The sequence below is a fragment of the Sinocyclocheilus rhinocerous genome, unplaced genomic scaffold (genome assembly GCF_001515625.1).
Source record: "Sinocyclocheilus rhinocerous isolate Xijiao unplaced genomic scaffold, SAMN03320098_v1.1 scaffold1253, whole genome shotgun sequence".
Classification (NCBI taxonomy): Eukaryota; Metazoa; Chordata; class Actinopteri; order Cypriniformes; family Cyprinidae; genus Sinocyclocheilus; species Sinocyclocheilus rhinocerous.
The window spans coordinates 222927-241695 of NW_015642062.1; the positions used below are offsets into that span (position 1 = coordinate 222927).

The following is an 18769-nucleotide window of genomic DNA, read 5'->3' on the forward strand; positions in this document are numbered from 1 at the left end:
TTTTCTTGTATGGCAAGCAGATTTTTTTCATTGACTTCTCATGCATGCTGTCATTATTTATTGTGCTGAACTAGATGGGTATGATAGCAGATTTGATAAGTTGTCAACGTTTAAAGAATGCAAAAGAAATCCCGACACCCAGTGTCTTCTCTTTTCCTTTTTGTTCTGATCTCTAAAGTCAGCAGATATAATGCGTTCCACTCAACAACTCTATAAACTGAAAAGTGCAAACGTTAAAAGAACGCAAAACGAACTGCAGGCGAACGAAATCCCGACGCTCCCTAACGCGAGCCATCTGCCCGTGAAGCCCCGCCCGCGTTTCGCTTATGAACGGCAGACAGCAGGGCGCCTGGAAACATGTTTGAACAGCTCACAGAAACTCTGACACGACACAGCGCGACTCTTCATTCGCCTCTCAGACGCTTGTGTGGTTTTCTTCACGCGTTTCGGAGATCCGGTGCGCCGCTGCACTTTCCCAAAAGTTTCCGTGCACCGATTTGACAGGACAAATCTACAAAAGGAGTTGGAGAGGAAGACTAGCGCTGGCTGGCGAGCTGGCTGTGAGGAGACAAACCGCAGAAGGAAATTATGGCCGCGCACGGTGCGTCCGCGCTCTTCCTGCTCGCCTTTGGAATACTGGAAGCGAGCGCGCAGTACGGAGAGCGCGGCATGTCAGTTCCGGAGCACGGCTTCTGCCAGCCCATCGCCATCCCTCTGTGCACGGACATCGCGTACAACGAGACCATCATGCCCAACCTCCTCGGCCACACGAACCAGGAGGACGCGGGGCTGGAGGTGCACCAGTTCTACCCGCTCGTTAAAGTGCAATGCTCGCCGGACCTCAAGTTCTTCCTGTGCTCCATGTACGCGCCGGTTTGCACGGTGCTGGAGCAGGCGCTGCCGCCGTGCCGTTCGCTGTGCGAGCGTGCGCGCCAAGGCTGCGAGGCGCTTATGAATAAATTCGGTTTCCAGTGGCCAGAGAGTCTCGCCTGCGAGTCGTTCCCGGTTCACGGCGGAGAGCTGTGCGTGGGGCAGAACACGTCTGAGCGGAGCGCACCGGTCAACCCGACTCCAGATGTGACCCAAGCTACACCCGAGCATCCCAGCAAGGGGCGCTTTAGATGCCCAACTTCGCTTAAAGTACCGCCGTACCTAAACTACCGCTTTCTGGGCGAGGAAAACTGCGGCGCGCCGTGCGAACCCAAGAAACTCCACGGGGTGATGTACTTCAGCGAGGAAGAGCAGAAGTTTGCGCGCATTTGGATCGGGATCTGGTCGGTTTTGTGTTGCGCGTCTACTTTATTCACCGTCTTGACTTATTTAGTGGACATGAAGCGCTTTAGTTACCCGGAAAGACCCATTATATTCCTTTCCGGGTGTTATACGATGGTGTCCATCGCTTACATCGCCGGATTTCTGCTGGAGGACAAAGTGGTTTGCAATGAGCAGTTCGATAATGAGTTTAGGACAGTGGTGCAAGGCACCAAAAAGGAAGGTTGCACCATTCTGTTCATGATGCTGTACTTCTTCAGCATGGCCAGTTCTATCTGGTGGGTCATTCTAGCGCTAACTTGGTTCCTCTCGGCCGGGATGAAATGGGGTCATGAGGCTATTGAAGCGAATTCGCAATATTTCCATTTAGCAGCGTGGGCAGTGCCGGCCATCAAGACCATCACCATCCTCGCCGTGGGTCAAGTGGATGGAGATGTGCTCAGCGGCGTTTGCTATGTGGGCATCAACAGCGTGGACGCGTTGCGCGGATTCGTCCTGGCGCCGCTGTTCGTCTATCTGTTCATCGGTACCTCGTTCCTCCTGGCGGGCTTCGTGTCTCTGTTCCGCATCAGGACCATTATGAAGCACGACGGCACCAAAACGGAGAAGCTGGAGAAGCTGATGGTGCGCATTGGCATCTTCAGCGTCCTCTACACGGTTCCAGCCACCATCGTGATAGCGTGTTACTTCTACGAACAGGCCTTTCGGGATCAGTGGGAACAGACGTGGAGCGCTCAAACGTGCAAGACGTACGCGGTGCCGTGCCCCGTGCACAACCCGCAGATGAACCCGGATTTCACGGTGTTCATGATCAAGTACCTGATGACCCTGATCGTGGGCATCACGTCTGGATTCTGGATATGGTCTGGAAAGACTCTTAACTCGTGGAGGAAGTTCTACACGAGACTGGCGAACAGCAAACAAGGAGAAACAACAGTGTGATTTAACTGCTTTTTTATTACTCACTTTTTCTGATGGAGAAAACAACTGTTTAAAGGACGCCCTTTGCGTTGTACATAAACATTGTGATTTTTTTTTTTTTGTAAGTATATCTTTGTATTTAAATCACACTTGGATGTTCTTTGTTTAATCAAAGGAACGTTTTTTTTTTGGACAAACCATATCGTTTTGGAGATTATTTATGCCTTTTCTCTTGGATTATTCCGGGTGGGGATCTGTTTTTTATGCCTGTATGTAAAACTGTGTCTTTTTTTTATCGGCATCAGTATTTCCACGGGCAAATATTCAAACTTTTTACATGCAAATAATGCAGAAATAACAATAATAATGTGTGTGAATTGTGCACCCAGCACTTAAGGCTGCATATCATGGGAAGAATTGAGCTTTAAATTAAAGCTTTGGGAATGAGATCAGATGAATTATAGGACTTGAATGTTTTATGGAGGCTGAGACTAGGAGCTAGAACAAAAACTGCAAGTACCCATGGTTGAGATGTGTTTAACCCAGCCGTAGCCGGTTTGCTGGTCTCCTGGCCTGTCCTGGGCTTGGACAGCAGCAATCTCAGGCTGTTTTAAGATGTAAAGTTAAGTGCCTTTTTCAGTTCGGAGCAGCATTGGGGTCAGGCCTGCACTTGTGTTTAACTCAAAGAAATGTATACATGTTTTTCTTCAGTCTGTAATGAACTTTGGTGATGTTTCTGAAGGGTTTGTGTTCTCCTTCGGCTCTTTTGCACAGAAGTACCTCTAAACATACAGCTAGAACAGGATGGACGGTGTTTGCAATGCACTTCTCAAATAGTGTAATGTCTGTGTTGGGTATCGTAACTAATCCATGATGTGAAAATCAGGATGTAGACTTTCTGATGCATACACTCTTAAAAATAAAGCTGCTTCAAAAGGTTGTTCACAGCGATGCCATAGAAGAACCATTTTTGGTTCCACAAAGAAGCATTCAGTCAAAGAACATCTCTTTCTTAGCTTTTTATAATCTGAAGAACCTTCTTTCACCACAAAGAAGCTTTTGTGGAACAGAAAGGTTCTTCAGATGTTTTTTATGGAACCATTTAGACAAAAAGCTTCTTCTATGGCATCGTGAAGCACCTTTATTTTTAAGAGTGCATGTGTAGAGGTGAATCGATATATCGGCCGATATTTGGCCCTTTTGAGATGATCAGCAGCAATAATCACATCTGCTTGTCCTGTGTATCATTTCCAAAATCTACCAGCAGGCCTCTTGATCGATATTGCAGTTGTTTTTCATATAATTTTATTGATTTTTATTAGCGCTGTCAAATAATTAATCGCTATTAATCACATCCAAAATAAATGTTTTTGTGTACATAATATATATGTAGGTTCTTTTATTATGTATAGTAAATACACGCACATACAGTACAGTATATGTTCTGAAAATATTTTCATGTGTTTACATGTATACATTCAAATTCATATAATTTATGTTATATATAAATATATTTAATGTATAAACATAGCATATTTTTCTTAAATGTATACATGCATGTGTGTGCATTTATATGTACATAATATAAGGAGTACACACACATGTATTATGTAAACAAAAACTTTTATTTTGGATGCAATTAATTGTTTAACAGCACTAATTTTTAAGTAATATCGGGTGTATATCGGTCCGCGCTCTGGTTATCGGTATCAACATAAGTTATTAAAAAACCCAAATATCCCCAAAATACCCCCCCAAAAAACTATATTTGGCCCTTTTGAAATGATCAGCAGCGATAATCATGTCCGCTTGTCCTGTGTATCATTTCCAAAATCTACCAGCAGGTCTGTTAATGGATAATGCAATTGGCTTTCAGACATTTTTAACTGATTTTTAAGTTGTATCGGTTGTATATCGGTCTGCACTGTGGTTATTGGTATCAACATCAGCTAATAAAACCCCCACATCGCTCAAGCACTACATAAGATTAATTCACATCATCCTGTTCATAATTCTTCAGTGTTTGTTGTGTCATCATGTGCTTTTTTAAAAGATGCCCTTTACTGAACATCAGATAATGTTGATTCTTGATTGTTTATGGCGATTATCTCATGCAAATGAATGTTTTTGTTTTCCCAAAGGAATCTGTTTAAGGTGATTGCAGAAAGCACTGGTAGATAGAGGCCTGCTCTTAAACTCCTGTTCTTGTGAGATGCGATTGCATGGATCTGAGATGTATTTAATCACACTAGCATTGAAGCCTATATTTCGGTTTTCTACACCGGTGACATCTGTTGTTTTCTTCTTTCTCATACTTCTGCTTGTGATACTATTAAAAACCCTTTATATTTATAGACAATAGTTTATATATTATTCACTTCTTTAAAGAATAAACTTCACATTTGTACAAAACGTCCTTTTGTTATGGCAAGTGAGTTTGTTTTGATGGCTGATTGTTTATTTTTAGATTTTTAATTCATTTATTTTCTTAATGCTGTCTCTTGGCTTTGCTATAAGGCCTGCTTATGTTTCTATTTATTCTAATTATTATTATTATTTAATGATATTTGTCAGATTGAAGCAGACTTTTAAAAAAGTGTTTTCTGTAACTTCAGTTTAGCTAATGCCTAATGCATTGGGTATCATGAACTAACAATGTTTTTAATGCATTTACTAAAGGAACAGTTCACCCAAAATTGAAAATGTGCTCACCCTCAGGTCATCCAAGATTAGGATGAGTTTGTTTCTTCATCAGGTTTGGAGAAATGTAGCACTGCATCAGTGTCTCTGCAAGTGAATGGGTGCCGTCAGAACGAGAGTCCAAACAGCTGATAAAAACATCACAATAATCCACAGCACTCCAGTCCATCAGTTAACATCTGGAGAAGACAAGCTGCATGTTTGTAAGAAACAAATCCATTGTTAAGAAATTTTTAAGTTGTTTAGAGCTGGTCTGTGCAGATTTTTCTCCTGATTCAGACCAGACCTCTTTTTCACTGGAGGAAGCGTTATTATGGATTATGGACTCTTATTTGAGTTAAAATCGTCTTAATGCTGGATTTGTTTCAGCTTTTGTCTTCTCCAGATGTTAACTGATGGACTGGAGTGCTGTGGATTACTTGTGGATTATTGTGATGTTTTTATCAGCTGTTTGGACTCTCATTCTGACGGCACCCATTCACTGCAGAGACACTGATGCAATGCTACATTTCTACAAATCTGATGAAGAAACAAACTCATCCTAATCTTGGATGGTCAGAGGGTGAGGACATTTTCAGCAAATTTTCATTTGTGGGTCAACTATTTTTTTTAAAGTTAATTCATAAATGCACTATTGTCCATTGTTAGCCCATGATCGCTCATAATGCATGCATGAATTAACATTAAGAAAAACATTTAAATGCAAACTTAAATGTCAGCTTGCTGTATCTAACGTTAACATATTCAATCATATTGTCAAGTGTTATACCGTGACTCGTGAGGTGTTTGGTTATGTAATTCAGGGCAGACTGTACTGCATATGGCTGCAGGTTATTCATTGTTTTATATTTATTGTTTTTCAAACAGACCTTAAATGCTCATTGTCCTCTAAAGTGTTCAGCTCCTCTCATGTCTATTGAGTTGAACAGGTCCGGTCCTGCTCTCTGGCTGTTGAGAAACTCTCAGCAGTACATACTGTCACTTCTGAGTCAGTTCATTGAGCAGACTGTGATACGGCTGTCATCATCACGCTGCATCGAAGCTGTGTGCTGCTATCAATGCATTATTGACTGAAAATCTTCCCCTCCACCGAAGCTTTGGAATCTCATTCGCTGCTTCAAAAATTACATCACACTGAACTTGATTTTCATGTGTTAAATTAAAATATGCAGCATCACAAATGTGACCCTGCAGCACAAAATCAGTGTTAAGTCGCTGGGGTATATTTGTAGCAATAACCAACAATACATTGTATGGGTCAAAATTATAGATTTTTCTTTTATGCCAAAAATCATTAGGAAATTAAGTAAAGATCATGTTCCATGAAGATATTTAGTAAATTTCCTACCGTAAATATATCAAAACTTAATTTTTGATTAGTAATATGCATTGCTAAGAACTTCATTTGGACAACTTTAAAGATGATTTTCTCAATATTTAGATTTTTTTTGCACCCTCAGATTCCAGATTTTCAAATAGTTGTATCTCAGCCAAATATTGTCCTATACATTAATGGAAAGCTTATTTATTCAGCTTTCAGATGATGTATAAACCTCAATTTCAAAAAATGGATCCTTATGACTGGTTTTGTGCTCCAGGGTCTCATAAGAGATCTGAGGGGAAGATAACCGTCACAAAGCATCATAAATACAGTGTACAAGTCATGCTGTCATGCTTTTGTTTTATTGACAGTTGTGGTCACTGTAAAATGTTTTATGCTGAAGAGCTCCTTTTGTGTTGAAAGTCATACATGGAGATATTTATATACAATTAAATATATGTTTCATTTAAGCCTATAGGCTTAAATTAAACGTACTTAGATTCTGTCTAGAGAATACATGCGTGTGTGTGTTATAAACAAACGTACCATTACATTTTCCAGCCTGGAAACCCCTTTCCGGAAAACTAGCCAACTCATGGAAAAATAAAAACCACAAAGATATTACATTTCAGCCTGTTAACTCCAGGCACTTCTGCTCTGACATGAAGTTTCTGATGCAAACGAGAAAGAATAAGTCTGTAAGGATATAATGGATTCAGAATCTGAATAGAGATTAGGTGTAATTATCTGACATACTTTGCCAAAACACTTCATCAAGTGTTTTCTGTGGTATATCTGACCTTAAATTACTTAAAGATTGCTCTTGTTCCCTGTAATCATCTCATAACCAAAGAAAACGCAGATAGATTGGAAAAATGTTTCTGATGGATGCAGAGGTTGAAGCCAAAATTATTATAGTTAACTAAAACTAAAACCATAAAAAACTTTACTTGTTGATTATATACTAAATAAACAAACTGAAATATTTATATTTAGTTCAGCTTGATAACTAAAACTAAAATATATATATTTTTTTTTTAAACGCTGAAAATGGTGTAGAAACAATTTTCACTCATAGATTGCTAGCGCGTCACAATTATTTAACAAAGAAACAGCAAATAAATTGTAAATTGAACATGAACTTTTAAAGTAAGTATTTTCTTGTACTCCACTAATATTTTGTTTTATTTTTACAACTTGGATAGACATTAAAAAAATAAAATAAAACTAATGCAACAGTTACTAAAACTTCAAATAAAATTAACATGATAACAGGAAAAATAAAAATGAATTCAAAATATTAATAAAAACTGTAGTATCTCAATAATACTTCACTGCGAATAACTAATTTTCACTCAGAAATTTCACAAATAATTACAAATAAAGGACAAATAACACATTGAAATAAACATGAAATTTTTAAGTAGAAAAACTAGTAACTAGAAATAGTATTTGAATATTGTAAAATGTGCTCCAATAATCTTGTTTTATTTACAACATGGAAAATCATATTATTACAGTGCATAAACATATTAAAAAACACATATCAAATGACAAAAAAAAAAAACAGAATTACTAAAACTTTCAATGAAATTTAAATGAAAACAAAAAATAATATGTAATGTTTATTTAAATATGTAAATATTTAGCATATGCTGTAGAAGTGGCTGTTTAAAGTTATAAATAAAAATAGTATTTGAATATTGTAAAATGTGCTCCAATAATCTTGTTTTATTTACAACATGGAAAATCATATTATTACAGTGCATAAACATATTAAAAAATACATATCAAATGATAAAAAAAAAAACAGAATTACTAAAACTTTCAATGAAATTTAAATGAAAACAAAAAATAATATGTAATATTTATTTAAATATGTAAATATTTAGTATATGCTGTAGAAGTGGCTGTTTAAAGTTATAAATAAAATAGATTATTGGAATACTTTTTTAAAATACTATTTCAGTTTTTTATTTCAAAATTTCATGTTTAATTCAGTGTTACTTGCCTTTTCTTTGTAATAGTTTATAAAATGTACTAGCGATTTCTGAGTGAGACTTGTTTCAATACCATTCTTTTTTTCATTGTATAAAAATAAAAACTGATTCAAAATATTAATAAAAACTATAGTGGTATATCTCAGTGATACTAAAATAAGCTGATGATGGCGGCTTCATCACTCATATTCATTCAGCTGCACAAATCTTAAATCCAAGTGAAAAGTGTTTTTACAAATATGTCTTAAGTCGCTGGGGTATATTTGTAGCAATAACCAACAATACATTGTATGGGTCAAAATTATCCATTTTTCTTTTATGCCAAAAATCATCAGGATATTAAGTAAAGATCATGTTCCATGAAGATATTTTGTAAGTTTCCTACTGTAAATATATCAAAACTTAATTTTTGATTAGTAATATGCATTGCTAAGAACTTCATTTGGACAACTTTAAAGGTGATTTTCTCAATATTTAGATTTTTTTGCACCCTCAGATTCCAGATTTTCAAATATTGTCCTATCCTAACAAACCATACATCAATGGAAAGCTTATTTATTCATCTTTCAGATGATGCATAAATCTCAATTAAAAAAAATTGACCCTTATGACTGGTTTTGTGCTCCAGGGTCACATATGGGTTTCTTCATTTATTTTCTATGTTCAGCTTATAGTGCGGTGCATGCATACTGTGCACAGAGAACGCTGAAGGGACTGTTTTTACAGTTTCTGCGTGTAAATCCGTGTTGATATTTGATTCTCAGCGAGGATCATTATGCTGCTCTGTAATTAAAGTTTCCTTTAGCCTGCGGAAAAAATGAAAAGTAATACAAACCCTCCCTCCTTCCCTCCTTCCCTCCGTCCTGAAGCTGCGCGCTCTTCTGTTTTATGAATAAAGAATCCATCATGAATATTAATGTTGTGCAGCTCGTGTTCTCTTGTGAGCGAAGCTACCTGGAGTTAATTTGTGTGATTGTGCCACAGGCAGATCCGCTGCTCATGTCTTCAGTTTGCCATCAAATATTCTTCTTTTATGTCGTTGATCATCATGTTAGAAACAGCATCTTTAATATCAGCAGATCTTACCAGAAAACAAGGACTGTATGGAACTTCTTAGTTTCGCTCAGAATATAGTGTATATACTGTATATCTTTATTTGACCCTCTAGCTCTAACACTCTCTATTCTAAGTCTATTGTTTTAAACTAACACTATTATTTTTATTCGTTTTGTATTCTTTTTGTTTTCTTTTTATTTATTATACAATTAACAAAAAGCAAAAAAGGCCTCTAACACTAGCTTGCTCTATTCTTTTTCTATTCTATCTGTTTTCTTTTTATTTATTATAGAATTTTAAAAATAACCTTGCTACGTGTGCTGTGTTAAGCTAACTGAGACTTGTTATAGCACTTGTGTGTCATTGCTCTTTTGTTGATTTTGATTGATTCTATCGCTTTGGATAAAAGCGTCTGCTAAATGTCTAAATGTAAATGATTAATATGGTCTGTTATTGTTTATATTGCATCCGTTTAACATCTTGGAGATTGTGCAGAAGTTATGTGTTTTTAATTGATTTTTGTGTAAAATGTCTAAGAGTTTTCAGTGCAATTAAAGAGAAAAAGAAAGAGACGTTTACAATCCCTTTACTAATAATTGCATAAATAGTATGCATACTAAATACCGCAGAAATAGCAGTAACATAATATGCTTTTGCAATAGCAGCTTTTATTTATTCATTTACATCGTATTTCTGTCATTTTTCCTTTCTCTTGATTTATGAATTATACAAATTTATTTATTTATTGTATTTAAATTTATTTATTTATTTATAACTTGTGCAAATTTATAATAATGATGTTCCTACAATAAAAATGAAATAAAAAATAAGTATTTAAGTTAATGAATAGAAGACATACCAGTAGAACTACCCAATTAAATAATAATAATAATAAAATTAAAAATAGTTTAAAATGTTTATGTAAAAATGTCATAAAAATATTAATCGTATACATACAACTGTATACATGCAAATTTAATAGTATATTGTTTCATTTTAATTTATTATTACCAATAGAATTATTTTTAAATTGTTTAAATTTGATTTAGAAATGTAAAATAATTTTATGTAAAAATGTCATAATGTGAGTTATTTTGTTTAATTTTTAGAACTATCCAATTAAAAGATTGTAAAGAAAAAAGTAAAAATTATTTTTTAAATAAAATTTTAGTGAATTATTTTTGTTCCCACTACATGAATGGAAGTTTAATTCGAGTGCATTGCATTGTGGGAGGCAGTATTGTGTGTCGTGTGCTCTGATGCACTCATTGTGCACAGTATGCATGATATAGACTGCAGAAGTAGTCCAGGTTTGAACACAGCCGGTGTTTTCTCTGTGAGATCTGATGAGTGTAAAGGCTGTGTTCAGGACGGTTTTGTGTTTGCAGTTCAGGCCCGTCGTTCCCTCGAGCGCTGCTGTTGATTCTCCGCTGTGATTGAGTGTGACGCGTTATCAGAGATCCCCTAATGAGCTGTCAATCACTGTTCATCTGCACTTCATCACAGCTCTCTGCTACTGTCCTTCATGCTGTTCCTCCGTCCCCAGGAGAGTGAGCTTTTCTGCTTTCCTCATAAATATCCATATTTCCATGATTCTCAGAGGATTAGATGAAGTGTTAATGTATGTATCACTGCATATAATACAGGTAGCAGCACTACAGCACCACTATAAATATATATATGTGTGTGTGTGTGTGTGTGTGTGTGTGTGTGAGTGACTGTGTGAGTGAGTGATAAAAGTTTTAGTTATTTTGGTACATCTTTAAACTAAATGACAATGAGAAATGTTGCCTTTTTATGTTGTAAATGTTGTAAGTTTTTTTTTTTTTTTATATCATCAGTTAAAGTTTAATTTATAGTTAAAAATATATTAATATTTATTAATGTTAATATTTAAAGATAGCAAGTTCAATATTTAAAAAAGCAAGTTTTAATGGTTTTAATTTCATTTTAGTTACCTATAACAACCTTTATATGATATATTAATTCTAGTTTTATTAATATTTTGAACTTATTTTTTTGTTTTTGATTTTTAATTTTAGTTATAGTTTTAGTAATTCTGTGTAGTGTATAATGTGTTTTTGTCATTTTTATTAGTTTTTAAATATCTATATATAGTTTATATTAAGTTTTATTTAAAAATAAATGAAAATGAGAAATGTTGCATGAGCGACTTGCTTTATTATTTGATTTGATTTGATTTGATTTATTTTTTACATTATATTTAAAGTTTATTTTATGTTTAAAAATGTTTTTTATTAATGCTTTTAAATATTTTAATGTAATTTTAATGGTTTTAATTAAATTTTAGTAACTATAATTTTACTGTTTTTACCGTGCATTTTACTGTGAACTACATAATACAAAAATATAATTAATTTATTACAAAATTTATTACAAAAAATAAATAATAAACATGAATTAAGCAACGTTATTATTTGAAATAAATGACAAAATTGTTACACATTATTCTATGCATTTATTTATTTATTTGTTTGTTTGTTTATAAAAATAGTACATATTTTTATTGTGAGGTAAATTAAAAAAAATACATTTATTTATTTATTTATTTATTTGTGCAGCATAAAGTGATCTATAAATTTAATGTATAAGTTTAAAATGATTGTATAAAATAATTTTTTATTTAAACCTCTGTTGCTGGTGTCCAATACAGAGTTCAGATATTTCAAAGATATTTAAAAGTGTGTGACCTTTGACCCTAAACTAAAATTTATTTCATTCGAGGAAATAAAGCAGAAATTATATATATATATATATATATATATACTGTCGTTCAAAAGTTTGGGATCAGTAAGACTTGTAATGTTTTTTTAAAGAAGAACAGCATTTATTAAAAAAAAAACTTTTCTAACAATATAAATCTTTGTTATCACTTCTTATCAATTTAACACATCCTCGCCTGAAAATTCAGCTGCGCATCACAGAAATAAATTACAGTTGAATGTATATTAAAATAGAAAAACGTTAGTTTACATCATAATAATATTTCACAATATTAAATTTTTTCCTGTATTATATATATATAAATGAATCCAAATCATTCCTGATGGATAAAATCAAGTCCTACTTTTTTCCCCCTCAGTAAATATCCTTTCTGAAATTAGTCCTGTTATGGAAGTACATTATTATAAATGCCATTTTACTCTGACTCTGGTTTGTTTATGGCCGCTAGAGCTCCTCTCAGTCTCCCAGTATGAAAAATTATTAATTTTAGTCTAGTTCTGTGTGTTTAGAGACCTTTGTGCGTTCGAGACTCGACTTCACTTGTTCTTTTTCTAGCATGCTTCTCCTGCCAGACGCTGCAGGCTGAGGCTAATGAGAAGCACGCTGGAGACGCTGGAGACGCTGCGTACAGCTTCATTAGACCATGTTCATGGGAAAAGACGCTGCTGTAGAGTGAGTGTTTGGATGGGACGCTCGTGTTTCCAGACGTGTCGTTTGTGTTCGGGGTTCAGTCTTTACTGCGGTTCACCCAGAACTACTGGAGCTGTCAGACTCCATGAAGTTACATTTAACACAGACAAGTGTGCCAGTCTTTACCAACACGTCCCGGTCGTGGTGCATCCAAAAGTCCAAAGGGAAGAACGTATTTTGCATAAAGAAAATGAAGCCTTTTTCATACCTTGAAGACTTTTTGGCATCTTTACATTATTTGAATCCCATTTAAGCACAAACTTATTTATTTATTTAGTTATTTATTTGTTTGTTTGTCAAGTAAATAATGGACAAAAAATACATAAATTATGTATTTAAGAAAATAAATAGTAAACATCTAAGTAAGCAACATCATCCATACTGAATGACAATATGTGCCCTTTATTTATTTATTTTGAAGTAAATTATGAACAAAAAAATTACAGAAATTATATATTTAAGAAAATAAATAATAAACATCATTGATACTGAATGACAATCTGTGCCCTTTATTTATTTATTTAAAAAATTTTTTTTAAGTAAATAATGAACAAAAAATTATATAAATTATATATGTATTTAAGAAAATAAATAGTAAACATCTCATTAAGCTACATCATCAATACTGAATGACCAAAGGTCAATCTGTGACATTTATTTATTTATTTATTCATTCATTTATTTATTTTGAAGTAAATAATGAATAAAAAATTATGTAAGTTATGTATTTATTTAAGAAAATAAATAGGAAACGTCTAATTAAGCAACATCATCAATACTGAATGAATAAATATAAAATTGTTTTTTATTTAAAACCCTGATGCTGACGTATAATATGGCAATCAAGTCTTTAAAAGACATTTTTAATCATTCAAGGTGTGACCTTTGACCTTATATTAATAGATATATATCCAGTGTTGATATTAAATTTAAAACTATTAAAAATTGTTTTCATTAATGGAAATAAAGGAGGAAGTAAATATGATATAAATATTAGATGAAAAACTGTTTTATTTACTGGATGTAATTACTGTATTATTTATTTAATAACAAAATAAAAACATTAAATGTTTATTGTGAAGTAAATAATAAAACAACTATTAAAAAGTAATTGAAAAAAGCGGATAAAATAAAATAAAACAAATATTGCTTATAATAAAACTTAATTATAAATGTTGCCATGGCAACTAACTGAAATAAAATAAGCTTAAGTCGAAGTACTAAAATTGCTCAAAATAAAAATAAAAGCTAAATAGAAAAATAAATAAATAAAAATGACAAAATATGAAAATATGAAAAGTATAAGCTAATTCAAAATTGTAATAAATACTACAAAAGTATTTAAATAATGCTAAAACAACACTATATAAATATATATCTGGATGAATCTGGACAGATGGACAGATGTGAAACTCCTAATGTTCCCAAACAGGCTTCATTTCTGTTAAATGCAATATGATTCGTTATTACTTTCTGTTGAATCTGGGGTGAAATATGAGCTGGACGTGTGCATGACAGGTTTGGTGAGACAGAAACAGATCTGTCAGTAATATTGTTTTCTGAAGTGTTAGCCTCGGAGAAGCAGAAGGCTTAACATTTTGAGGGACGAAAGACAGAGCCAAGGACCGTGTTTATCATACAGAACACCTCAATGTAAGACGTAACCATAATCTAACCATAATCCATAATAACTCTTCCTCCAGTGAAAAAGTGCATCTCCTGTTGTCTCTCGCATCAAAATCCAGCCACATGTTGGGAGGGGCCTGTCTGTGTGACGTCACAAAGACAAGCATCTGAGTTCGGCTCGATTTGAGAAAGGGGTAAACATTTAACCAGATAAAAAAAAAACACTGGGTGGATTTTTATCATTTTAGGGTGGTTGTGTACACACACTGCCAACACACATTTCAGTTCAAACAACTTGTAAAAGTGCTATGACCCCTTTAAACGCTGCTTGATCTGTGCAGATTTCTCTCCTGATTCAGACCAGAACACTTTTCCACTGGAGGAAGTGTTATTATGGATTATGGACTCTATGTATTTTAATTAAAAACGTCTTAATGCTGGATTTGTTTCAGCTTTTGTCTTCTCCAGATGTTAACTGATGGACTGGAGTGCTGTGGATTATTGTGATGTTTTTATCAGCTCTCATTCTGACGGCACCCATTCACTTGCAGAGACACTGATGCAATTCTACATGTCTCCAAACCTGATGAAGAAACAAACTCATCCTAATCTCGGATGAACTGAAGGTGAGCACATTTTCAGTGTTCGCTGAACTATTCCTTTAAGAATGATTAAATATGTGTACTGGGAAAACAAGACAAAAATACTGATAACTGATAGTTAAGTTTTCCTCCAGACTTTATTAGCAGCGTCCCGGTGATGAAAGCATCCTGTTCCTCCAGAATCTCGGCCAAGAGCTAACAAACCAAACAGCTCAGATGCGATGGGAAGCATTGCTTTCTGTTAGTGAGCGAATCCTGTTTGAGCGGCTGCTGTTTGTGCTGTTGACAGGATCGTGTGTTAATGATGTCCCACACAAAGACAGGAAACACTTCATGAGCCACAGGAAGTCCCACACCGTGTCTGCATTAGGGTTGAGTGCTGTATTGGTTCTAACAAAGCAATCTAACTGATGTGTCCGTTTAATGAAGTTCTTATCAGTCTGTTAATAACTTTATACTCCAAATGACTACATAATTACATTTCACTGTTGTTAACCCTCATAATGCATTCAACATCTGCACTGTTTTCACATTCTGACCTCAAGAATCGTTATTTTATAAAGCAGACACAATATGTTTCTAAACTAAAACCATATCGCATCTGATCAGCAACTTGAAATTCTTTAACATTTCAAAGTACAGATGAACCACACCAAAAAGCTTTGATGCTATAGAGAGAGAGAGAGAGAGAGAAGATGAAATCGTACTCAAATATTTAATTGCATGAAGAACATAGAATCTGAGAATTACCAGCATTGATGTATGGATTTTAATTAAATTCCTTTGAATTTATTACTCATCATGATTGTTTAAAAACAGTCCAAATTTCTGAAACCTACTTAATATAAACCAACATAAATATTCAGCTGAAAAGTTTTCAAACAAAATAAATTAATTTCACTTGTACATATTCTTGATTATCAATAAAATTCAGTGAGAAATGAGGAAAACATATATTTTACAGAAGTTTTTGACACTAATATAACTTCATAGATAATTTAACAACAAAAAAAGTATGTTTGACATCTAATCAACATGTCTTTTTTAATGCTTGAATCTCTTAATAAATAATAATAATAAAAAAATTTAATAAATAATAAAAAAAAAAAAGTGTATTTTGAGGGTCTTAAAGCATTTGCAAAGTTTGGTCCCCTTACTAAAATCATGCCCTTTTTAATAGAAATTATTTATTAGTTGTTATAAATATTTTTATTAGAAATTATGTATCTCTTCTGGGTCAAACAAAACTCCCAAATGCATTTAGCAAACTATGAAAAAATACTACAGTTGTCTTTTTCACTGTAAAAAAAAAAATCAGTTGCTGCCTTAAATTTTAATCAAATTTGCATGTCGTGTCTACTTGAATTATATTGAACTGACTTTAAAAATCTCATATTTTTGAATCTCATAAAATAAATCTCATATGAGTTGAATCTCATTGAACTTAAATAAAATGAAATTGAAGTTAAAGTAATGGAAACACATATGTTGCCATGACTTATTGATCATATCATTTTTATGGCGCACATTTTCTCTTCCCCTCAATGCAAAAAGTGCTGTTGTATTGCCTTGTTTTCCAGTAAAAATATCTAAAAAAAAAAATTCTAAATCAAGATACATTTATTAGAGAAGCAAAATGAAATCTACTAAGAAGTCTTGTTTTCTAAGAAAGTGATCAAGATGAAGTGAGTTTATGATTAAATAAGAACAAATATCTGCCAATGGGCTCAGAAAAATCAGCTGAATTTGGCAGATATTTGTTCTAAGCATAAACTCATAAAGTCAATTTCTCAGAAAACAACACAGAGTATTCCAGTTTGGCTATATTTTACATTTCTGGAATTCCAAATAATAATAAAAAAAATTTTTTTTTGTCATTGATGATTCCATGAAGAACCTTTAACATCCATTGCATTATAGTGGAAAAAGGTTCGTTAGATGTTTAAAATACATTGAATTGGCTATTTTAAGGTTCTTCGAGGAACCCAAAGTGTTTATTGTTGCATCGTTGAAAAAAAAACTCCCTTTTAGAACCTTTATTTTTTCAAATGTATCATTCACTCAGATGTAGTTTGTTGAAAGAGGATTTTCCCTCCTGTTGTCGTCAACACAACTGAAGTCATGTGATCTGCAACTAGTCAACACAGACCTAAAGCATCAACCAGTTGTAGAAGGAATCAACCAGGCAGTTCAACCCGGACTGTAGAGAAGAAACGGCGCCGGAGGGGAGTGTGGCTCGTAAAGGCATCCAGTTGTTAAATGAATGAATTTTCATTGAAAGTTCAAAGTGAACCTAAAAGGGCCCTGAAGTGCATTCTGGGGGTTCACAGCGGAGTCACAGGAGTCTGTTACATAATGAAATGAATCTAACAGCCTCCAGATTAATAGAGTTGTGCTCTCAGCGACCGCAGGCTTGTTTATACAAACCATAATGTTGCTGTGTGCTATTTTCTCTTTTGGCAATAAAAATGCAAATAAATTGGGCTGAAGTTAAATTCAAGGTGGATGCATTTACATTTTAGCTCACTGATATGCTCTTACAGTTTTATTGTTTTGAAAATTAATTTTATAAATTTTTCTTTTTTTAGTATGTTTTAACAATTTAATTGTGGATTTTGTCTTTTTTTTAAGTGTTTGCTTTTTTATATATTTTTTATTTCTTTTTATTTCAGTTTTAGTTTTAGTTAATTTAATATTTTAACATTTATTTGAACATTTTTAGAGTGTTTTTCTCCAAGCGAATCTTTTTTTTTTTTCAACCAATTCGTTTTTATTTTATTTCATGTATGTAAAATATTTTTTATGATTTTAGTTTTGGTTAACAATAATATCCCCTATTGAATGACATCTGTATATCTTGTAAATATTAGTCAACATATTGTTTGCTTGTCTGTAATTCATTTGTTTACCTGTTTGATTTACAGTATTTTCTGTGTATTTACAGTAAACACAAAGCCGTGAGCTGATGCTGGTTGGGATGAGCAGCTCATCACATACTTTCTCCTCACAACACAGCATGTAAGTTTTTACAGTGAGAGAAAAATTATGCTGTTATTTCTCCATCATATTGTGTTATTGCATCAGGAAACATCAACATAACAAAATAGTCATCCAGAAACACTTCTGTTTCAAAACCGTTGTAATTAATAATTGACTGCCATTCAAATGCAGCTGTGCAAAATAAAGCTTTTTTTCTCTCTTGTCACATCAGCACTTATTGTCTGATGTCACTATAAACACATGCTGTCTCAGATCTTCAAGTAAATATTAGACAGAATTTATCCTCTTAAGGAATTATTTAATTTTTATTTACTTGTTTTTATTGACTTTTTACGTTCATTTGTAATTTTTTATTTATTTTTTTATTTTTTTTACTTTTTATTAATCGAATCAATCCGAGCTGTAACTTATGTGGGCTACAAGCAAATCAAATTTAAAATTTAAAAGCAAATAAAACAAAAATCTAAGTTATTTAAGAGATTTATTTTGCAACCAGCCAAACCAAACAAAACAAGTTCAAGTGTGCAATATTATTTGGAAATATATAGTTTCTATTTGTATCATTTCTTTTTTATACAACTTTTTATTTAACTTGGAAAATATCACATTCATGTGAAGAAATGGGCTAAAGCTAAGCCAACAACTACTTTGGACAATTTTAAAAACAAAAAAGCAAAAAAAGTTGTAATTTTATCCCTGACATGTGGTTTTCCACTACGTATATCTATATATATGTTTTTGTTTACTTTTTTAATTTCATATTTGTTGTAAGAACTATATATGTTTGTACCAAATTTCTGGCAAAATGTATTATTATTATTATTATTGTTATTATT

The 18769-nt window shown here is 33.3% G+C and overlaps 1 protein-coding gene across 1 annotated transcript; it reads left to right on the forward strand.

Moving 5' to 3' along the window:
* Window positions 1-355: 355 nt before the first annotated feature.
* On the forward strand, window positions 356-3141 carry LOC107755622 (frizzled-1-like). The gene has a single exon (XM_016572513.1). The coding sequence runs from the start codon at window positions 589-591 to the stop codon at window positions 2212-2214; it is 1626 nt and encodes a 541-aa protein (XP_016427999.1). The 5' UTR covers window positions 356-588; the 3' UTR covers window positions 2215-3141.
* The last annotated feature ends 15628 nt before the right edge of the window (window positions 3142-18769 follow it).

Coding starts and splice junctions, on each gene's coding strand:
- LOC107755622 (XM_016572513.1), top strand. CDS start 589: ATGGCCGCGCACGGTGCGTCCGCGCTCTTCCTGCTCGCCTTTGGAATA.